We start from the raw sequence: 16,291 nt of genomic DNA, 5'->3' as shown, positions 1-16,291 counted from the left end.
CTCTAAGTCTGCTGCTCAATACTGATCTCACTGAGTGAAAGCAGGTGGTATTTTAGTCCCTGACAAGGTATCTACATAAAAACATCCAGCACCAGAATCCCTTTTTAGCACAAACTTTCCTTGAGTAGCACACTTACAACAAAGCCAGTAGATGTTTGAATCCTTACTTATTTTTAAATGTTATGTCATTTTCACTGGCAGTCAAACAACACATCATAAACATGCAAAGAAGCACAACACCTCAACCCTGCAGCTACATTTCTGCATGCTTTAAAAACTGTAGCACAGAACAGCGCTGCTGGCACATTTCAGACCTGGAGGATGAAGAATTCCATGTGGAATAAGTGCTCAGCAGCAGGGGCTGGTGAGCAGGGGCAGCCAATCTCTCTATCAAAGTAAACAGCCAAGGGAAAGCTGCTGGAACATTTTTGACACATTCAGAGATGGATCTTTTTTTTTTTTTTCTCCATGGCCAGCAAGTACAGTACAAAACCTGATGAAGAGGAATTCAAAGTGTATAATTTAAATGTAGGTTCCTGCAGCACTCCTGGCCACATACAGAACTGTAGCAAGATTCATACATGGGTCTGGAACTCCGAAAACTGGGCACCATCATGCTGGATTCCAGCTGAGAGGAGAAAATGAAATTCATGTCACTGGAAGACTCCTAACAGGAAAAAACCCTTTCCTATATACTGTCACATGGACTATGTACTACCACTGGAGAAGCACAATCCCAAGCTGTCACACTGCAACGCCCTCCCTTCTCCACCTCCACAACTGAATGCAGGTTTGCCTGTTCATCCAATAAAACACTTCCTAACACAACACTTTCATGCCTGCAGAGAAGGCTTTCTACTATAAACAGGGCACTTACCACACAGAAACCGTAAGGCAAGCCTGACGAGGAAACCTGTCACGTGAAGGGCTTCATGTTAGGTTAATTTATGATCAAGAGATGAACTCGGGGCTGAGGGTTGCACCTGAGTTATGCCACAGCGCAGATGAAGAAGCAAGGCCTGTGGAGCTGGTTGCTGAAGTATTCCCAGCTGCCAGGCATGAATCAGGGCAGAAGTGACACAGGCAGGACACTCTGAGGCAGCATTACTAAGAGCTTTGAAGGAAGCTGAATTCAGTTTTCACGGTTGGAGGACACTGGTGATTACATAAAGGCTATATACTGGGAGAGGAGCTTTTCTGACAAGTCCTACTACTTTTCTCCTCTTCTGCTCTGGCTCTGCTTATATCTCTCCTGCTCTACTCCCTATCCAGCAGAAAGGATGCCTGGCTGCAGCAAATGGGAACTTGGTTTAGGGAGAAGTTTGAGGCTTTTCCCATCAACCAGTGCATCAAGTGCTTCAATTTAGTGAGCCTTGGGACATAAGAAGCCATTTAAAAGGGAAACAGCAAAATGGCCACATTGTACTGCCATTCCACAGCACTTTTTAACAACTCATAGAAGAAATATTGAATTACACTTCTGCATGTGGAATTGAGGTCTTACTCTAGCACCTAACTAGCAACACCCCAAGCTTGCCCCAGAGCCACATGTGCTGCTTGCTTATCCCCACCTCACACCCTGCAGCCCACACAAGCACTGTCCGTGTCATCCTGCTTATTTGCTAAGTAACACCCTCCTACAAAGCTGCCCACAAGCAACTCATTTCTCCTTTCACATTGTCTCTGCACAGTGACAAGGGTACAAACAGGAGCCATGTGCTGGCTGCTGCCAATCTTCCCACTAAAGGGAGAGGCAGGCTGGGAGGTGAGCAAGGAGGGCCATGGTGCAAGCAGGCGAGTCATGGCTTGAAGGTGATCTTAAATCTATGTACAGCAGAATCACCAGACCCTGAAAAACTTTAATGAGCACACAGAAGGAAAACAGAAGTTCCCACCTCTTCTATTTACCTATCAGAGTCTGACATGAGCCAAAGCACAACAGGAGAGGGGTTCCTATAGAGGATCACTGCTCCTAGGGACATAGCAAATTCTGGGAGGAATTCATCATTCAGGCACTAGAGAGTGGGAATGGTTTTCTATTCAGCATTCAACACAAAGCCAGAGACTCACTAATGGTTACTGCAGCCAACATGAGCACTCTTTCTTTTCTCCTTGAACTTTCCCAATCTGGGTTCTCTCAACCTCCACAGCCATTGCGAATCCCATGTTTTCATCTCCTTCCAGTTCTTCACTCATCCTTTGCAGACAGCTTCTACATGAAGTTAATTCTTTTTATACTCAGCTTCTCCCTGGTTCCTGCCTCCCCAAGGTACTAATTACAATACAGTTTATTAGCCAGGCACATAACATTTAGACTCTAATTTTGGCCTGCTTTAAAAGAAGCTAGACACCACTGAGACAGTCCACTGCAGTCAGTAACAGGGAAGGATATTTTTCAAAAGCACTTCAGTGGCTTTGGAACAAGAGTCCCATTTTCAAAGAGACACTTGGAGTAAGTCACTTCTGTCAATGACAGTATGGCTCAGAAAACATCCTTGAAAATAATACCCTCAGGCTCTTTTAAAATCCATCACTTACCAAAGAGTGAGTAAAGCAGCCCCAAGCAGTCTTTTCCAGTGAAGTCTCAAACAGCAAAAGGCTAAATGTTTCAGCCCTGACATTTCAGACAGGTGTGAAGGAAACAGGGATACCATTCAGCAACAAGGCTGCATCATCACAGGTAGGATAGCACAAAATTACCATCCCATTAATTAATTTAATTCAGCCTGTTATTATAACTGCTAGAGACCTGGTTCAGGACTCAAGCCTGGGGGCCTCTTTCATCCTAGTTACCATCACTGGAGCAGCTCAGTGCCCATCATCCTACACCACAAGATGACCACGGAACCTGACAATAACACAGCTAGCACATTTGCTGATTGAGAGAGAAAGCCCAAAGACCTGGAGGTGTCCATGACAATGCCAGGAGATGAGCCCAAGCATGCCTGGTCTGCACCTTCACCACAAAATACAAAATAGTAGTTGTTCCTCAGCCAACAAGAGTTACCCCATGGGCTAAGCTGTCATCTCCCAAGTCTGCCACATGTCACATTGTCCAAATGCAAATAAATCCAGATTTCTCTGGGCACGAATATTAGTCTTGACTGATGAAAAGAGTCAGTTTGGACATGACAGGTCTGGACAGCCAGCTACAAAGTAAGAGCTTGGCTTGAAAACATTATCCACATGTGGCAGGAGTGCTCCTCTGTTCCTGCCAAGATGCCACCATCACCAGATTCAACCTCACCAGTATTGGTTCAGAGGAATCAAGTTGCTGTTCCTCCATCATTTAATCTCTCACCTGCCTCACAGTGGGGGCAAGGAGGAGGTCAGGGAAATACACAGTGACAGGACTCCTGGAACATTCCATGAACCTAATATTTTGTGACACCGTCTGGATACCAAGAGTTCTGAACACAATCAGCATGCCAAGAATCAAATTGAAAGTGTCTGAATCTATGCATTATGAAGTAGAGGGGGCAAACAAAGAAAAAATCAAATGTCATTTTAGTTTCATTTGCACTTCCACTGTAGCAAAGTTCTGTGCGCCCCTTAAAGATCCCATTCCTCGAAGCCTCAGTGTGATGCCTAACAGGAATCTATAAAGACTTGATCAACAATAACTTGAGTACAAGTATTGAAGTAACCAGACACACTCCATCCATGTCAAAAGGCCAGGTTAGCTAAACCAGAAGACCACACTTTGCCACCAGCTATTTGCAGAACATTTTTGTCCATTTTGGCCAAGAACTCCCTCAAATTGTAATGCCAACTCAGAGCAAGTCCATTTGAACATGGAAATACAGAAGTATTGAGCTGGAAAGATTGTAGGAGAGCCTGGGAAAAAAAACTTCCATGCATGAGAACATACATCTTTATTATACCAAATCCCAGAGAGAACTCTGCATCCAGATTCACCTCCCAGCTGTTAGCCTGCTAACCAATTGCTCACTGGATACCTGCCCACAGGTACCAGAGGTGCAGTCTATTAATGTGGGAGTATCTGGAAAACTTAGATAACAACAAGGGACAGATTTCAAAAGTTTGCAATCTGAAAACACACAGAACTGATTCTAGTGGCTGCATCCAGTATTTCCCAAGAGTCATTATATAGAACTACAATAAATCATTAGGGATCTATTTAAATAAAAAGGCAAAACAAAAATTCTGGCAAAAAGCTTGTCCAGCATTGAATTAAGCTGAATAATTCAAATCAATGAATGCCATCTAAAATACAGGAGGCTACACCATAAGGCTCAAATGCTTCCACAAGAAACAGCAAGATGATATTTGAAACTTCAGCCTTCTTGCTAAGAAAGAGCAAGAACTGAGATTAAGTGCAACACAGCAGCCTTGATGCATCCTAATCCATGGAAAACACTCAACTTCTGTACAGGGCCAGCATCTGAGAAAGCTTGTGCAGTTGTGCCAAATGACACAGCAAACCCACAAAACTGTGCCTCTAGCACATGGCTTGCTAGTGTGGCTTAACTTCAATAGCCATCAAATAACTCCCAGGCTGATTTTGGAATCCATTCATTCACACAGTGATTTGTCAATGCAGAAGAGGCCTCAATTAAGTGAATTAACTCATGGAAGTGAATGGTTTATCTAGCTCCATGGAATATTGAATACTTTCAGCTGTTGCTCTCAAGCTCTCTGAAGCTGGTAGGTTTGAATCCCAAAGACTATGAGACAGCTTTTCAGTAACCCTAAGCAGCTCCCTTGAGTTACAATTTTTAATAGTATTAAATACCACAGACTATAGAAAAAGAACTAACAAAACCCAAAACCCAACCTAGACTAGCATCTTGTGACCCAAGGGCTCAAGTAGCCATGTGGTTTTGGTATCACATTTTGATATCAAAAATAGAAACTTGTGATCCAAGCACCCCCCTTTGGACCAAAGCTGGAGAACACAAGACAAGGCAGGTTCCTGCAGGAACACAGCTGAGCTCAGTGGGCATTTCTTGCACTGAGAACCTTGGATGAGACCATCTCAAGGATCACCCAAACAGCCATCACTGCCCTTCACAAACAAGCACCCCTAGACAAGGCATCCCTTCAGCTGAAGCTCCTGTCCCTCAGCCAGCAGCTGCACTGACTTCAGACATAAGGACCTGCATTATAACTAGCTATAGGCAGCAGGAAACAAAGTGTGCATCTCATGCAGAGGCTGAAAGGCCCATTGTAATTAACCACTCTCAGCCCTGTATCCTAGACAAGACAAAAACAAAACCCACAGTTTTCCTTTGCTGGTACACCCTAAAAACACTGCCCACTATTTATCAAAAAAGGGCCTGTATGCCCAGCACTTTCTCTATCACAAGCTAGAGCATTTGGCATAGGCTATGGGAAGGGTAATTCCCACAAAAATCACATTTTACAGACAATGCCTGCAGGACAGAAAGAACACCACCGTGTTTTAGTCACACAGACATGCTTCTCCTTGGGCTGAACCTTGCTGCCCAGTGGGACACCACAAAAACCAGTGACTGATCACCAAGTGCAGACAGGACCCAAGCAAAAGGGAAACCATTTACCCAGTGGCAGCCAACATTTCTGCAAAGAGCATGTCAGTGCTCAAACATGATTAATGATTTACTTTAGCTCATGGCAAGGGTGGATGCTCTCTCGGCAGAGCACAGTGAGGATCTGACAGAGACATACTCCCAGAGAGTCCGGGGGGGAAAAAAAGGGGGTGGGATGGGGGGGAATATGGTGTTTTGATTTTTGGCTTTGTTTTAAACATCAAAATCTATTTTAATGGGCGATGACAATTAATTTTCCCAGGTCAAGTCTGTTTTATCCCTGACAGTAATTGCTATATCTCAACCCACAAGCTTTTTCATCTCATTCTCTGTGTTGATGAGGGAGTGAGAGAGAAGCTGGGTAGTGACCTGGCTGCAGACCATGGTTAACACACCCTAACATCTCACCAAGCAAGGTGAACATCCTTGAACAAGAGTTAAAGCTTGAAGAATAACTTGGAGAAAATAGCTTTCCTAAGTCACAACAATTACAGCTCTTCCTGCAGCTCAGTGAGAAGATGAGAAGCAAGCTGTAGGACTGAGAAACTGAAAGTCTTAAGCGTCTCCTCTTTAAAAATCAAACCTTAGTTATTTACTGTTGTTTTTCTGTTGTTTCCAAATTACTGGGTAACAAAGAATCCATCCTTAATATGGCAACTCAATGCATTATCATACAACACTCAGACCATGTCAGGATGAGAAGTGAGCATGTTTCCAGCAGATGAAACTCATTAGCAGGGCACAAGAAACAGCAGGACACCACTGGGGGCATTCCCCTTTCATGTTTTTCAAAATAATTTTCTTTCAGTCAGTATTTTAGCTTCTCTCTTGGAACGTTTTAAATGCTTGCCCTCTTCTCTCTTGGCATTTCTCAGTGTAGACAGGCACATGTGGTATTTTTCAGAGGTGCAGGGACTTGCCCTGCTACTGTCCCAAGCAATGCACGTGCCGGTCCTCCTGCATCTTCCTTCAGAGATTCCTTTCAAGCCAAAGCGTGAGGTTTAATCCATTCCAGCACCAAAACACTCCCAAGCAAATCTCTGGTCTCCTGCTAATGATGTGCCAAACTATGTTTGCATGAAGCTGAGAAGTAGAAAGAGGTAGCAACTATTTCATATCCTCCTTTTCAGAAATAAAAAACAAGAACTCCAGACAATCTTTCTGCAGCCCTTCCTGGTAAAGTTCCAACAGAGAAAACAAATACCATTCATTGTTTAACAGGACAGGTTGCAAAACTATTAAGTTATGATGTTTTCTCCCTGCCTGTTATTCCTTTGGAGAATTAAAGGGATGAAATAAATCTGAAACTCCAGAAAGCTCAGGACTCTGCAAACAGGCCCACCACTATCCTCTGGCCCTGCTGTGTTTGAACATAGGTGCTCCATAGGTTAGCTCCATCTAACACACATTCCAAGAAGACTCCAGGAAAAATACTTCCTTTTTACCTTAAACATAAACTCATAGAGTAATTCCTCTGTTTTAGGAAAGCAATTCCACATTGTTTCATGCAGTTCTCCAGGTATTAAAATTAATCATCCTAAAATACACACATGCAACACACATTTCAAGGCTGTTTCTTCTATACTGACCCAAACTCAATGCTGATTGCAATTCAGCCAGAAGTCTTTCAGTGGGAGACAAAAAAAAAAAAAAGTATGCCACAAATATACCACTATTCATTTCTGAAAATAAAAAGTGAAACATTTCTGAAAGGTTTCTGTATTCTACCTACACCACACACCTCTTCTCAACAGCCGAACTTTCTTTCAGTTTCCTTATGGCAGAGTTTGTATTTGCCTTAAAAAAACAAACAAACAAAAAAAACCAAACCAAACAAAAAAAAACCAAAAAAAAACCAAAAAAAAAAAACCAAAAAAAACACACACTAAAGAAAATGTTGGATTCAGATGCAAACATCAAAGCACCAAAAAACAAACCTGCTATAGCTGCTTCAGAAACTGGGTGAGTCATGAAGACCTCAATACAACTGATTATCCAGGTTCTGTCAAAAACTTCACTGTCATTTGATGGATCACCATAAAATGAAATTTTAAGTTTTTTTCCACTTTCAGTAAACTAAGGAATTATGAATTATACCAGCAGACAGCATGGTAAGTATTTCAAAAGGACACTTAAATATTAAAAATAAGCCAATTCCAGCAATCCTTGCCGAGGAAACAGATGTAGCATGAAATAACTCCTGTGCTCCCACACCAGCTCTCACAGCCACTTATCTAAGAGCCACTGTGCCTGCAAACATGCAGAAACCATCCAAGTGATAGCTGCAGACACCAAAATGGTGTTAAAAAAATACAGAGAAATCAGCTGGCTGCTTGGTGAGGTTTCAAAAGGCTACTATGAAGGGAGAGGCAACAGAGGGGAAAAACAGAAACCAAAGCAAATTCCTTTTCTTCTTGAAAATAACAAGGATGATAAACATTCCAGCAAACCAGAAATAAATATTTTGCTTTTACACTCCAGTCATCTAAAATAACTGCCTGTGTTCAGGCACTGCTGCAACAGAAGCTCTCAGTAAAAGATCTTCAATACAGTGGGCACCGTGCAATAGCAGGAGGGGGCTGCCTGTCTCACTTCAGCAAGGAATACTCAGGTGGTAAAATGCTGAAGCACATCAAATGAAGAATAAGGCTGGGAAAAAAACTTGCTAAGTGGAGAGCTTAGAAAATCTGATTTTAGTTCTGAGGTGTCTCCTAGTTTGCTGAGTGAGGGGAGGCAGATCCAGACCTGTGCTCTAAGTCTGTACCTCGGTATGATTACGACTGCATATCTGCTTAACATCTGGGAAAAAGGAACACTCCTTCTCCCCCTCCTCTCAAACAGAAACAGCTTGGATGCAGGGACCACCTCTCTGAACACTACAGAATGCTTCCCATAACAGGGCAGAGCCCTCCCAGCATGGATGGAAGGAGTGACAGACACTCCAGGAGCTTCCTCAACATCCTGCAATCACTACTGATCCTATTGACAGCTCATGGAGCAGGGCAGTGTGAAATCCCTACTCTGTGGAGCAGGCACAACTCTTTGCTTTGCACTGCCTATCTACAAAGACACAGAGTGTCTAGTGGTTGTTCCAAGGTGACCTGGAGATGGGACTCTTGGGGTTCTAGTCCTGGTTTTGCTGCAGAGTTATAATGAAGCCTTGTAAATCAAACTCAGTGGCCCATTTTTCTGTGCAATAGGAAAAATTAAGTCTTCCAAACTTCACTGGAGCGCTTAAAGGAGTTACTAAACAAGGTACTATCACGTTTATTTAAATTTCTTTGGATGATGCTTAAAATACAACACTTGTAGTTTCATCTGTGTTGATCAGGAGACGAAGCTACACTAATTCATCCAAGGTGCAACCTCACCCACTAAACAGCTTGCCATTGTTTGATCTTCCTGTGAAGGAAAAGCAGGAGACCAAGCAGCCTACAAGTAAGGATTATAATACACAGAGGACAAATTCTTCTTGATGAATTGCAGAATAACCTTTCTGAAGCAATAAATTTACACCGCTGTAGCAGGACAGAAGTTGGCTTTTGGTCCTTTGCAATATCCTGAAGGTAAGGGACAAAAAAGCCCATGCAAACCTGACAGACACCCCTTTCTGGGCAGCAGGGAGTATCTGCTCTGCCTTGCAGAGAAGGGGAGGGATCACAGCTCCACTGAGCTCTCTCCGGGACAGGGGCTACAGGACCACTAAAAGTCACACTACTGAAATTCCTAAGTGCGAATGGCACAGCCCTTCAGACCAGTGCATCCTCTGCTCTAATTCAGGATCCCTGTAAACCTCAGCTGTAGGAATACTGCAGGCCATTAAACCACTCAGAGCCTGTCACACAGCCACCCTGCAAGAGCTAGAGGGATTCTGGAAGAAATCAGACATCGGTTTTATAGTGGACCATAGCATTTCTAACTGTCCTTCTTTCAGAGCCTACAAATATCACTTGGCCCTTACAGAGAAAATTAAGAACTGCCAAACTTTCTGCTAAAAAATAACAAAAACACTAAAATCAATTAGTCCACATTTAGACATCAAGTGCATTTTGCCTTTAAATGCATTTAACCAGGAAGACATCAGGTTGTAAGTTGCATATAACACATAATCTAAGAGATAAGCATGTTATCTCCACACTGTTTCATCTATTAGTAGCAGATAAAAAAAAACCCTTTCTCCTAATCAACACATATATGCCAGTTACAAGTTTTCTTGATACTCAAAAATCCACAATTGGATTGGAATTTATAACTTAAATAAAGTTTTTAGGTTAATGTGTCCATGCCACACTCCCGATTCACACCCCACAGGAACCTGAAAGCATCAGAACCCAGAGCTGGATCTGGTTTCTGCTCCACCCTGCAGTCAGAGATCCAAAAATATATCAGAAGGCTTCTTCAAGAAGAAATATGAATGTAGTCAAAAGAGCTAGTTTAGAATAACTTTCTGTGCAACTCAGCTGCAGAACAGACAATATTCTCTAATGGGAAAGGCACACTAGAAACAACTTTCCAGAAATAACATTGCCAGCAAAGATATAGTAAGGAAAAATAAATGGTAAGCAACAACCAGCCAATACTTGGCAATACTCGTCCCCACTAAAACGTTTATTTTCACTCCATGAGTTTCTTCCCCTTTAACTACCCCAGTGACAAATAAATTATGAACATTACAGCTAATTTATTACTCAGCATGGCTGAGGATGGAGAGAAAAAAAAGGCAGCAGTATTTTCAAGCTGAATCTTATTCAAGAAAAACAAATACTTTATTAAAAACAATAATAAATTAAAAAGGAAAAACTACTTTTGTAGTTAAGTCTGCCCATGCCTAAGCCATTCAGGCTCTGCTGCTGCCAACCAATCAAGTGCTTTATCAATAGCTTCAGAAAAAGAATCAAGCTCTTAATCTCTGCCTCAGTTTCCCCACCTGTGACACTTCTCCCACTCCATCCATTCAGACTGCAAATACACAGAGGCAAATTCTATTGTGCAGCACCAAGGACAACAGAAAGCTCTGAAGCACTGCAGTATTCCCAGAACTGACTTTAATGACATCCTCCATGCAGATCTTGCCAGATTTCAAGGTGGGTTTGATCAGGTCTGTGCCACAGAACACAGTATTGTTTTGTTGTATTTGAGAGGAAGGGGTTGCATAGCAAAACAACTTAAAAAATACAAGAGCCAAATTCTGCTGTTAACCCCGCAGTTCCCAGCTATGCATCACACAGGGCCCCTATTTCTGTTTGCTCCAGCAGGAACCCTTTGGCCATTAACTTCTGTATTTATCTTTTACACTTATCTTTTTCCTGAAGATGGAATTTCAAGATTTTCATTGATATCTCAAACCCCAGCAGCAATAAAACGACACAGAAGGAAGCTGTCTCAGAGACCACATACACACACGCTCTCACCTGGAGTCACACAGCACTAATTTTACTGCAGACACTTAGTTAAGAGAGTTTTTGCAGGCTGCAGTCAAACACTGCTGCATGGGCAAAGCTCTCCCTAGGAAGTTAAGCATGGCTCAAAAAGTTTTCATTCAGCAAAACAAGAAACAATTTGGCATTCATTCCCACGCAAACACCAATGCACCCTCCTTGGGAGGGACCAATTATTTTCCTTTCCATCCCATGCTCAGGCCAGTCATCCTCTATCACTTGATAAAACACATGAATAGCTGCATTCAAAGCTGTAGCAAACAGATACAGCTCAGTAAAGCTCTGTAAAAACAGCTCCCCAGAGCACACCACAGAACTGGCTCCCAACGCGCTTCCCATATGCATGCCCTTTATCTAAAGAAGCCCATGACTTTGGCAGATGTTGGATGCTTGCAACTAGGTCAGTTTGAACCAGAGCAAGTCAAGGCTAAAGGCCATGGAGAGAAATTAAACTGTGCTCCTGCTCCACAGACTGTGGCTGTCAAAGAGAGAGCGCTTTGCCTTCTGCTCAAGCAGTGATTCCACCACTGGCTAGGCACAAGATTTGACTGGCAGGGTGATGAAATGCCTCAGCGACGACCCGTCAGGAGCACTTGGAACGTTATTACCAGCAAAAATATTCCAAAATATAGTGCATGTAGGAATTCATGGGGAGGGAGGTAGACAGGCAGGAAAGTGTTGCCAAGGTATGTGAATCAGCCTTATCAAAATCCTCATCGCTGCACGGCTGGCATGACTGATCACACTGCTGCATCCACCCGAAAGGCACAAGGCTCCAGCTGGAGAACAGAGCTCCAGCCCTTCCCTCTTGGTGCCATCTGCACCAGTCACCCTCAGCTCTTTAATCCACTGCCCAGCGCTGCAGGAGAGCAACTGCAGGTGGAAATCAGCTGGGCTTTTAAAAGTTGCTGCAAAAATCCTGAGTAACTTCTGCAGCAGGAATGCCTGCAGACTACAAGCAGCATTTTCCCCACTGCCGCTGCAGTTGCTGGGAAATTCAAGTTTCCAAAAGCACGCAGGAGTAATTAGATGAAGCCAAATAAATGTGTACACAAAACCTTACACGAATATGCAAATAATAGGGTGTATTCAGCAGCCCCAGAAATTAAAGCAACTGCGCAGGCTTATATTTGCATAAACTATGCAGGATATGGCACCAAGTAATTTTGGAACATGTGCATTTTGCAAACAGCAAGCATAATAATAGACAAATATTTTGGAATGTGACATTGATCAAATACTCCCTAAAACTTCACATGAAGAACCTCAGAGACGCTGCACTATTTAAACACAGACATCTACTGCTGGCATCCTGGGGTATTTTCACTGCTGAGTTCTGTGGGAAAAGAATTGGACTTTATATAGATTTTTATCAGCATTTATTATTTATAAAGCCCTGCTGGCAAGCAGAATGTTTTATGAACAAATAAAAGTGAATGATCCTTGCTTAAAAACCACATAATGAATGAATGTATACTTTGTACATGTATGCAAGTGGTTGCTGCTAGTCTATTGCACAGTGAACATGGAAAAGGGGAGGTTTTTTACATCTCTAAAAAGAAGTAACAATAGCAACTTCTAAATGTACTGACATGAAAGCGAAGCCCAATCTAGACTGAGCTCTTCAATCACTCCTGAAAAGCCAAGCCCCTGGCTTGTTTTCTTAACAAGCTGAGTTTCTGCCCTTGTGGTCTCCCTGTGCAGAACAAGACAAAATCTGAGGAAACCAACTTGTCACCGTATAAGGCAAAAAAAAGGTTTCTCTTCCTGAGTTACAAATAACTAGGGAAAATCACACATGTGGCCAAGGAAAGCAGAACTACAATACAGAACTCCCTCACTGCTGACAGGCTAAAATTAGTAGTTTATTCAACTGCCCAGAACTACACACTGCGCCTGTCCTATGCAGCATCTCCCTATTTGTCTTTCTGCGCTCTCCACTTTGTCTCACCTGCTAATTTGTCCCTCGGGGAGCAGCCCAGCAGCCACCGCCGAGCCCCACTCATCCCAGGAGCCTGAGCAAATGAATATCCACTTGCATTTACACCTGGGCAATTCTGCAGTGCCTCCACTGATTCCACCCCATGGCAGCACCCGAGAACAGCACCTGGCCCCACGGGACACTTGGTCTGTAAAAACGATTAAGTCCTCGGTGCTTTCCAGCAAGCATCTTTGCTGCTCCTGCTCTCACTCCCCTGCAGCACCTGTAAGCAGAGCGCTGGGCAGATTTGCTTTGAGCACAGATTCACCCTGCAATGACAATTCCACATTTCCATCTGTTCATTGTATGAAGAGCTTCATGGTATTTGCAATGATGGCAGATAAATTATACAAGGGAACAAGGGAACACTTGCCCACTGCAGCTGGGCCACTGCTTATGCATGCTAGGGATTGTTTTGAGTTTAGTTTGCTTTTTTTTCCTTTTCCCCCACTGCCCAGTTGTCTGTTACTGCCTGTGGATCCCGCTGGCCATGAGGCACGCTGCCCTGCTGCTCAGGACATAGACCTGGAGAAAGGCAGAGAGCAGAGAGACAGCAGCACCTCCGCTGAGTTCACCCCTTGGAGGAGGGAGGGCTCTGGGAATGGCAGCGCTCATTTCCAGACGGTGGGGCTGGGGTGTGTGAAAACACTCTGCACAAAGCACGCCCCAGGAGTTGGGGAAAACAGGAAAAGAAATGCAAAACTGGCGAGGAGTGAGCAATGCAAAGGAATTTGAGGGAAATGCCACGCTAGGGACTAATGCTGCCGATCCTACGTTCAAACACCCCAGCGAAGCGTGCTGATATACAGTCCTCTAGCAGATCCATACATTCCCGGCACACCGGTGCCCACTGGGTGACATCACCCGTGGGCTCTTCCTTGGCTATTACTTTGAGGAAGGATTATCCTACACTCATTCACACTGACAGCTCATTTTGCAAGTAGCTCATAGGAAACAATATATTTACTTACTAAGGTGTTACTCACATAAAACAGGCATGTTCCTGTCAGGCTCCTACAAATTTAGTTATATCCACATATACTCACCTAGGGTATAGAACTGCTGAATTTAACTCATCAGATGTGATGCAGTTTTCTTTGGAATTACAACTATGTTTCAAACTAAACTTATGTTTTATTATATGGAGATGAATTCTAATTTCCATTTCATATTAAGAGGGAATATTAACATGGTTAGTTTAGTCACATACCTTGAAAAATTATAGATCACGTTCAGTACAAATTTGCATAAGTAGTTTGAGCATGTGAAAGAAGCAATGCTAAATACTGAATGCAAGTACCAAATGCAGAGTTCTTACATTTACTGTAGAATATATTATGTGTATGGCCTCAAAAAGCCTCAGAGATTACGAATACATTTCTTTTCCATGGAAACTATAATTCTCAAATCCAGCAAGCTATTTTAAGAAATTTAAATCAACTATACACTTACATCTGCTGGAAGCAGAACATTTCCACAGGCTGTACACTTCAAGGCACAAGTACAGCCGTATGGACATCTTCCCAACTCTTGTACTACACTTCTGCTTCTGACACCACATCTCACTATGCAGATTTAGTGCTAAAGTCTTATTTGGATTGTTCTGTACCCAGCACCGGGACTTTCGGGGCTGCTGCGCTTTGCACCGCTGCATCACTTAAGAGGATGAGGAAAAGCGGTAACGCGGGAGGCACGAAATAAATGCCCCACTAGCTTTTGCCGGTATTTATTCAGTGTGAAGCGGAAAGGCTGGTGCTGGAGCCGAGTGCCCGGCCAGCCGGAGACCCGCGTTGGTGCCAGCCCGCCCCGGGCACGGCCGCGCTCCGGGCGCTCGGGAGTCCCGCGGAGCGGCCGCACAAGTTGGGCGGCAGCGGGTGGGTGACCCCTCGGCACTGCTGAGTCATTTCAGCCGCCGAACGCCGGGCTGTCCTGACCCCCCCCCGGGCTGGGGGGCTGCCCGCAGAGCCGCCCCGGCGCCGGGGAAACTTCCCCTGCGCTCCGCCGCGCACCCCGCCCGCGGCTCAGCCCCGCCGGCGCGGGGGGCTGCGGAACGGCCGCACTCACCAGGTAGGCTCCCACCGTGCCCTGGGCCAGCATCAGGGCGCACTCGGACACCAGGAAGAGCTGGATGCTGGAGAAGCAGGAGACCTTCCTCCGCCGCCTGCGCTGCCGCGGCGCGCCGGCCCCCGGGAGCTCGCTGCCGCCGCCGCCGCCCGCCGAGCCCCGCTTCCCCGGCATCCTCCCGGGCACCGCCGCTCCGCCGCCGCGGGATGGCGGGCCCCGCGGCTGCTCCGAGCCTTCCTCCTCCGCCTCCTCCTCCTCCTCGGGGTGCCAATCACAGCGGCAACCCGCGGCTGCCTCTCCGCCCGCGGGCTGCTGCCATGGCCAGCTCGCCGCCGCCTCCGCCGCCGCCTCCTCGCTTCTCCCCTCCCCTCTCCCGGCCGCGCTCCCTCTCTCCGCCGGCTCCGCGCAGGCCGAATCCGCGTCCCCGCCGGCGAGGGGCGGGGAACGCGAGGGGCTGGGGCTGGGGCCGGGGCTGGCGGAGGCTCCGCGGCGGGCGGGGCGGCCCCGTCCCGGGCTGTGGGCACGGCGGGGGCAGCGGCCGCAGTGCCCGCCCCGAGCCCGCTGCCCCGCGGCGGCGGCCGCGCACCCGCCATCGGAGCGAGCGGCGATGCTCCCGCGCGGCGCCGGCAGCGGGGACTCTCCCCGCAGGTGGAGGGCTGGATGCCCCCTCATCCGCCCGGCCGGCGCCCTGCCGGTGTGTGTCCCCTGTTCCATTCGGTTGTAGGGGCCCCTTTACAAAGGGAAACGGAGGCCCCACAAAAATTAAACGTCAGAAGAAATGAGCGGCTGGACGTGACTTGCGTCGCACCGCCGCTGCCATGTGCGCCGGCCTTGGCCATGCTTCGTGTCCCTGGCACCTGCCTTCAGTGATGCCCTTTGTGGCCAGCCCCACCTCGAGTTCTAATTTCAAGAGATATCTTCTCTTAAAAACCACTAATCTTCACTTCTACTATTACGGATCACATTCCTTGTCAGCGTAATTGCAAAACCTGATCTGTTTCACTCTTCAGATGCACTTTTCTTGTTCATTTCTGGATCCACACAGGGGGCTGCTGTTCTACTTCCTTGTGTTATTAAACTCCAAGTTATATGGAACTTTAAATCCATGATTCATTTAGGACTGGGATGCCCACGGCCTTTGAGAGGAAGAATTTTTTGTGGAAACACAGGTTACATTTTTCAGAAATACCCCATGATTTGCATCCTAAATTTCATTTTCAAAGGTAGTTGAGGCCTTGAAGCTCCTGAACACCTCAGAAGATATCTTTGAAAATGGA

The 16,291-nt window shown here is 45.5% G+C and overlaps 1 protein-coding gene across 1 annotated transcript in view; it reads right to left on the bottom strand.

The window, feature by feature from the left end:
* Positions 1–15,528, bottom strand: part of SLCO3A1 (solute carrier organic anion transporter family member 3A1) — a 138,433-nt gene extending 122,905 nt beyond the window's left edge. Inside the window, exon 1 of the mRNA XM_053988417.1 lies at positions 15,015–15,528. Coding sequence (XP_053844392.1) covers positions 15,015–15,188 — 174 coding nt within the window. The 5' untranslated portion in view covers positions 15,189–15,528. The remainder of the gene's footprint in view (positions 1–15,014) is intronic.
* Positions 15,529–16,291: the final 763 nt, after the last annotated feature.

The sequence above is a fragment of the Vidua macroura genome, chromosome 12 (genome assembly GCF_024509145.1).
Source record: "Vidua macroura isolate BioBank_ID:100142 chromosome 12, ASM2450914v1, whole genome shotgun sequence".
Taxonomy (NCBI): domain Eukaryota; kingdom Metazoa; phylum Chordata; class Aves; order Passeriformes; family Viduidae; genus Vidua; species Vidua macroura.
The sequence above is the reverse complement of the archived record's forward strand: the minus strand, read 5'-3'. Positions and strand labels throughout refer to the sequence as shown.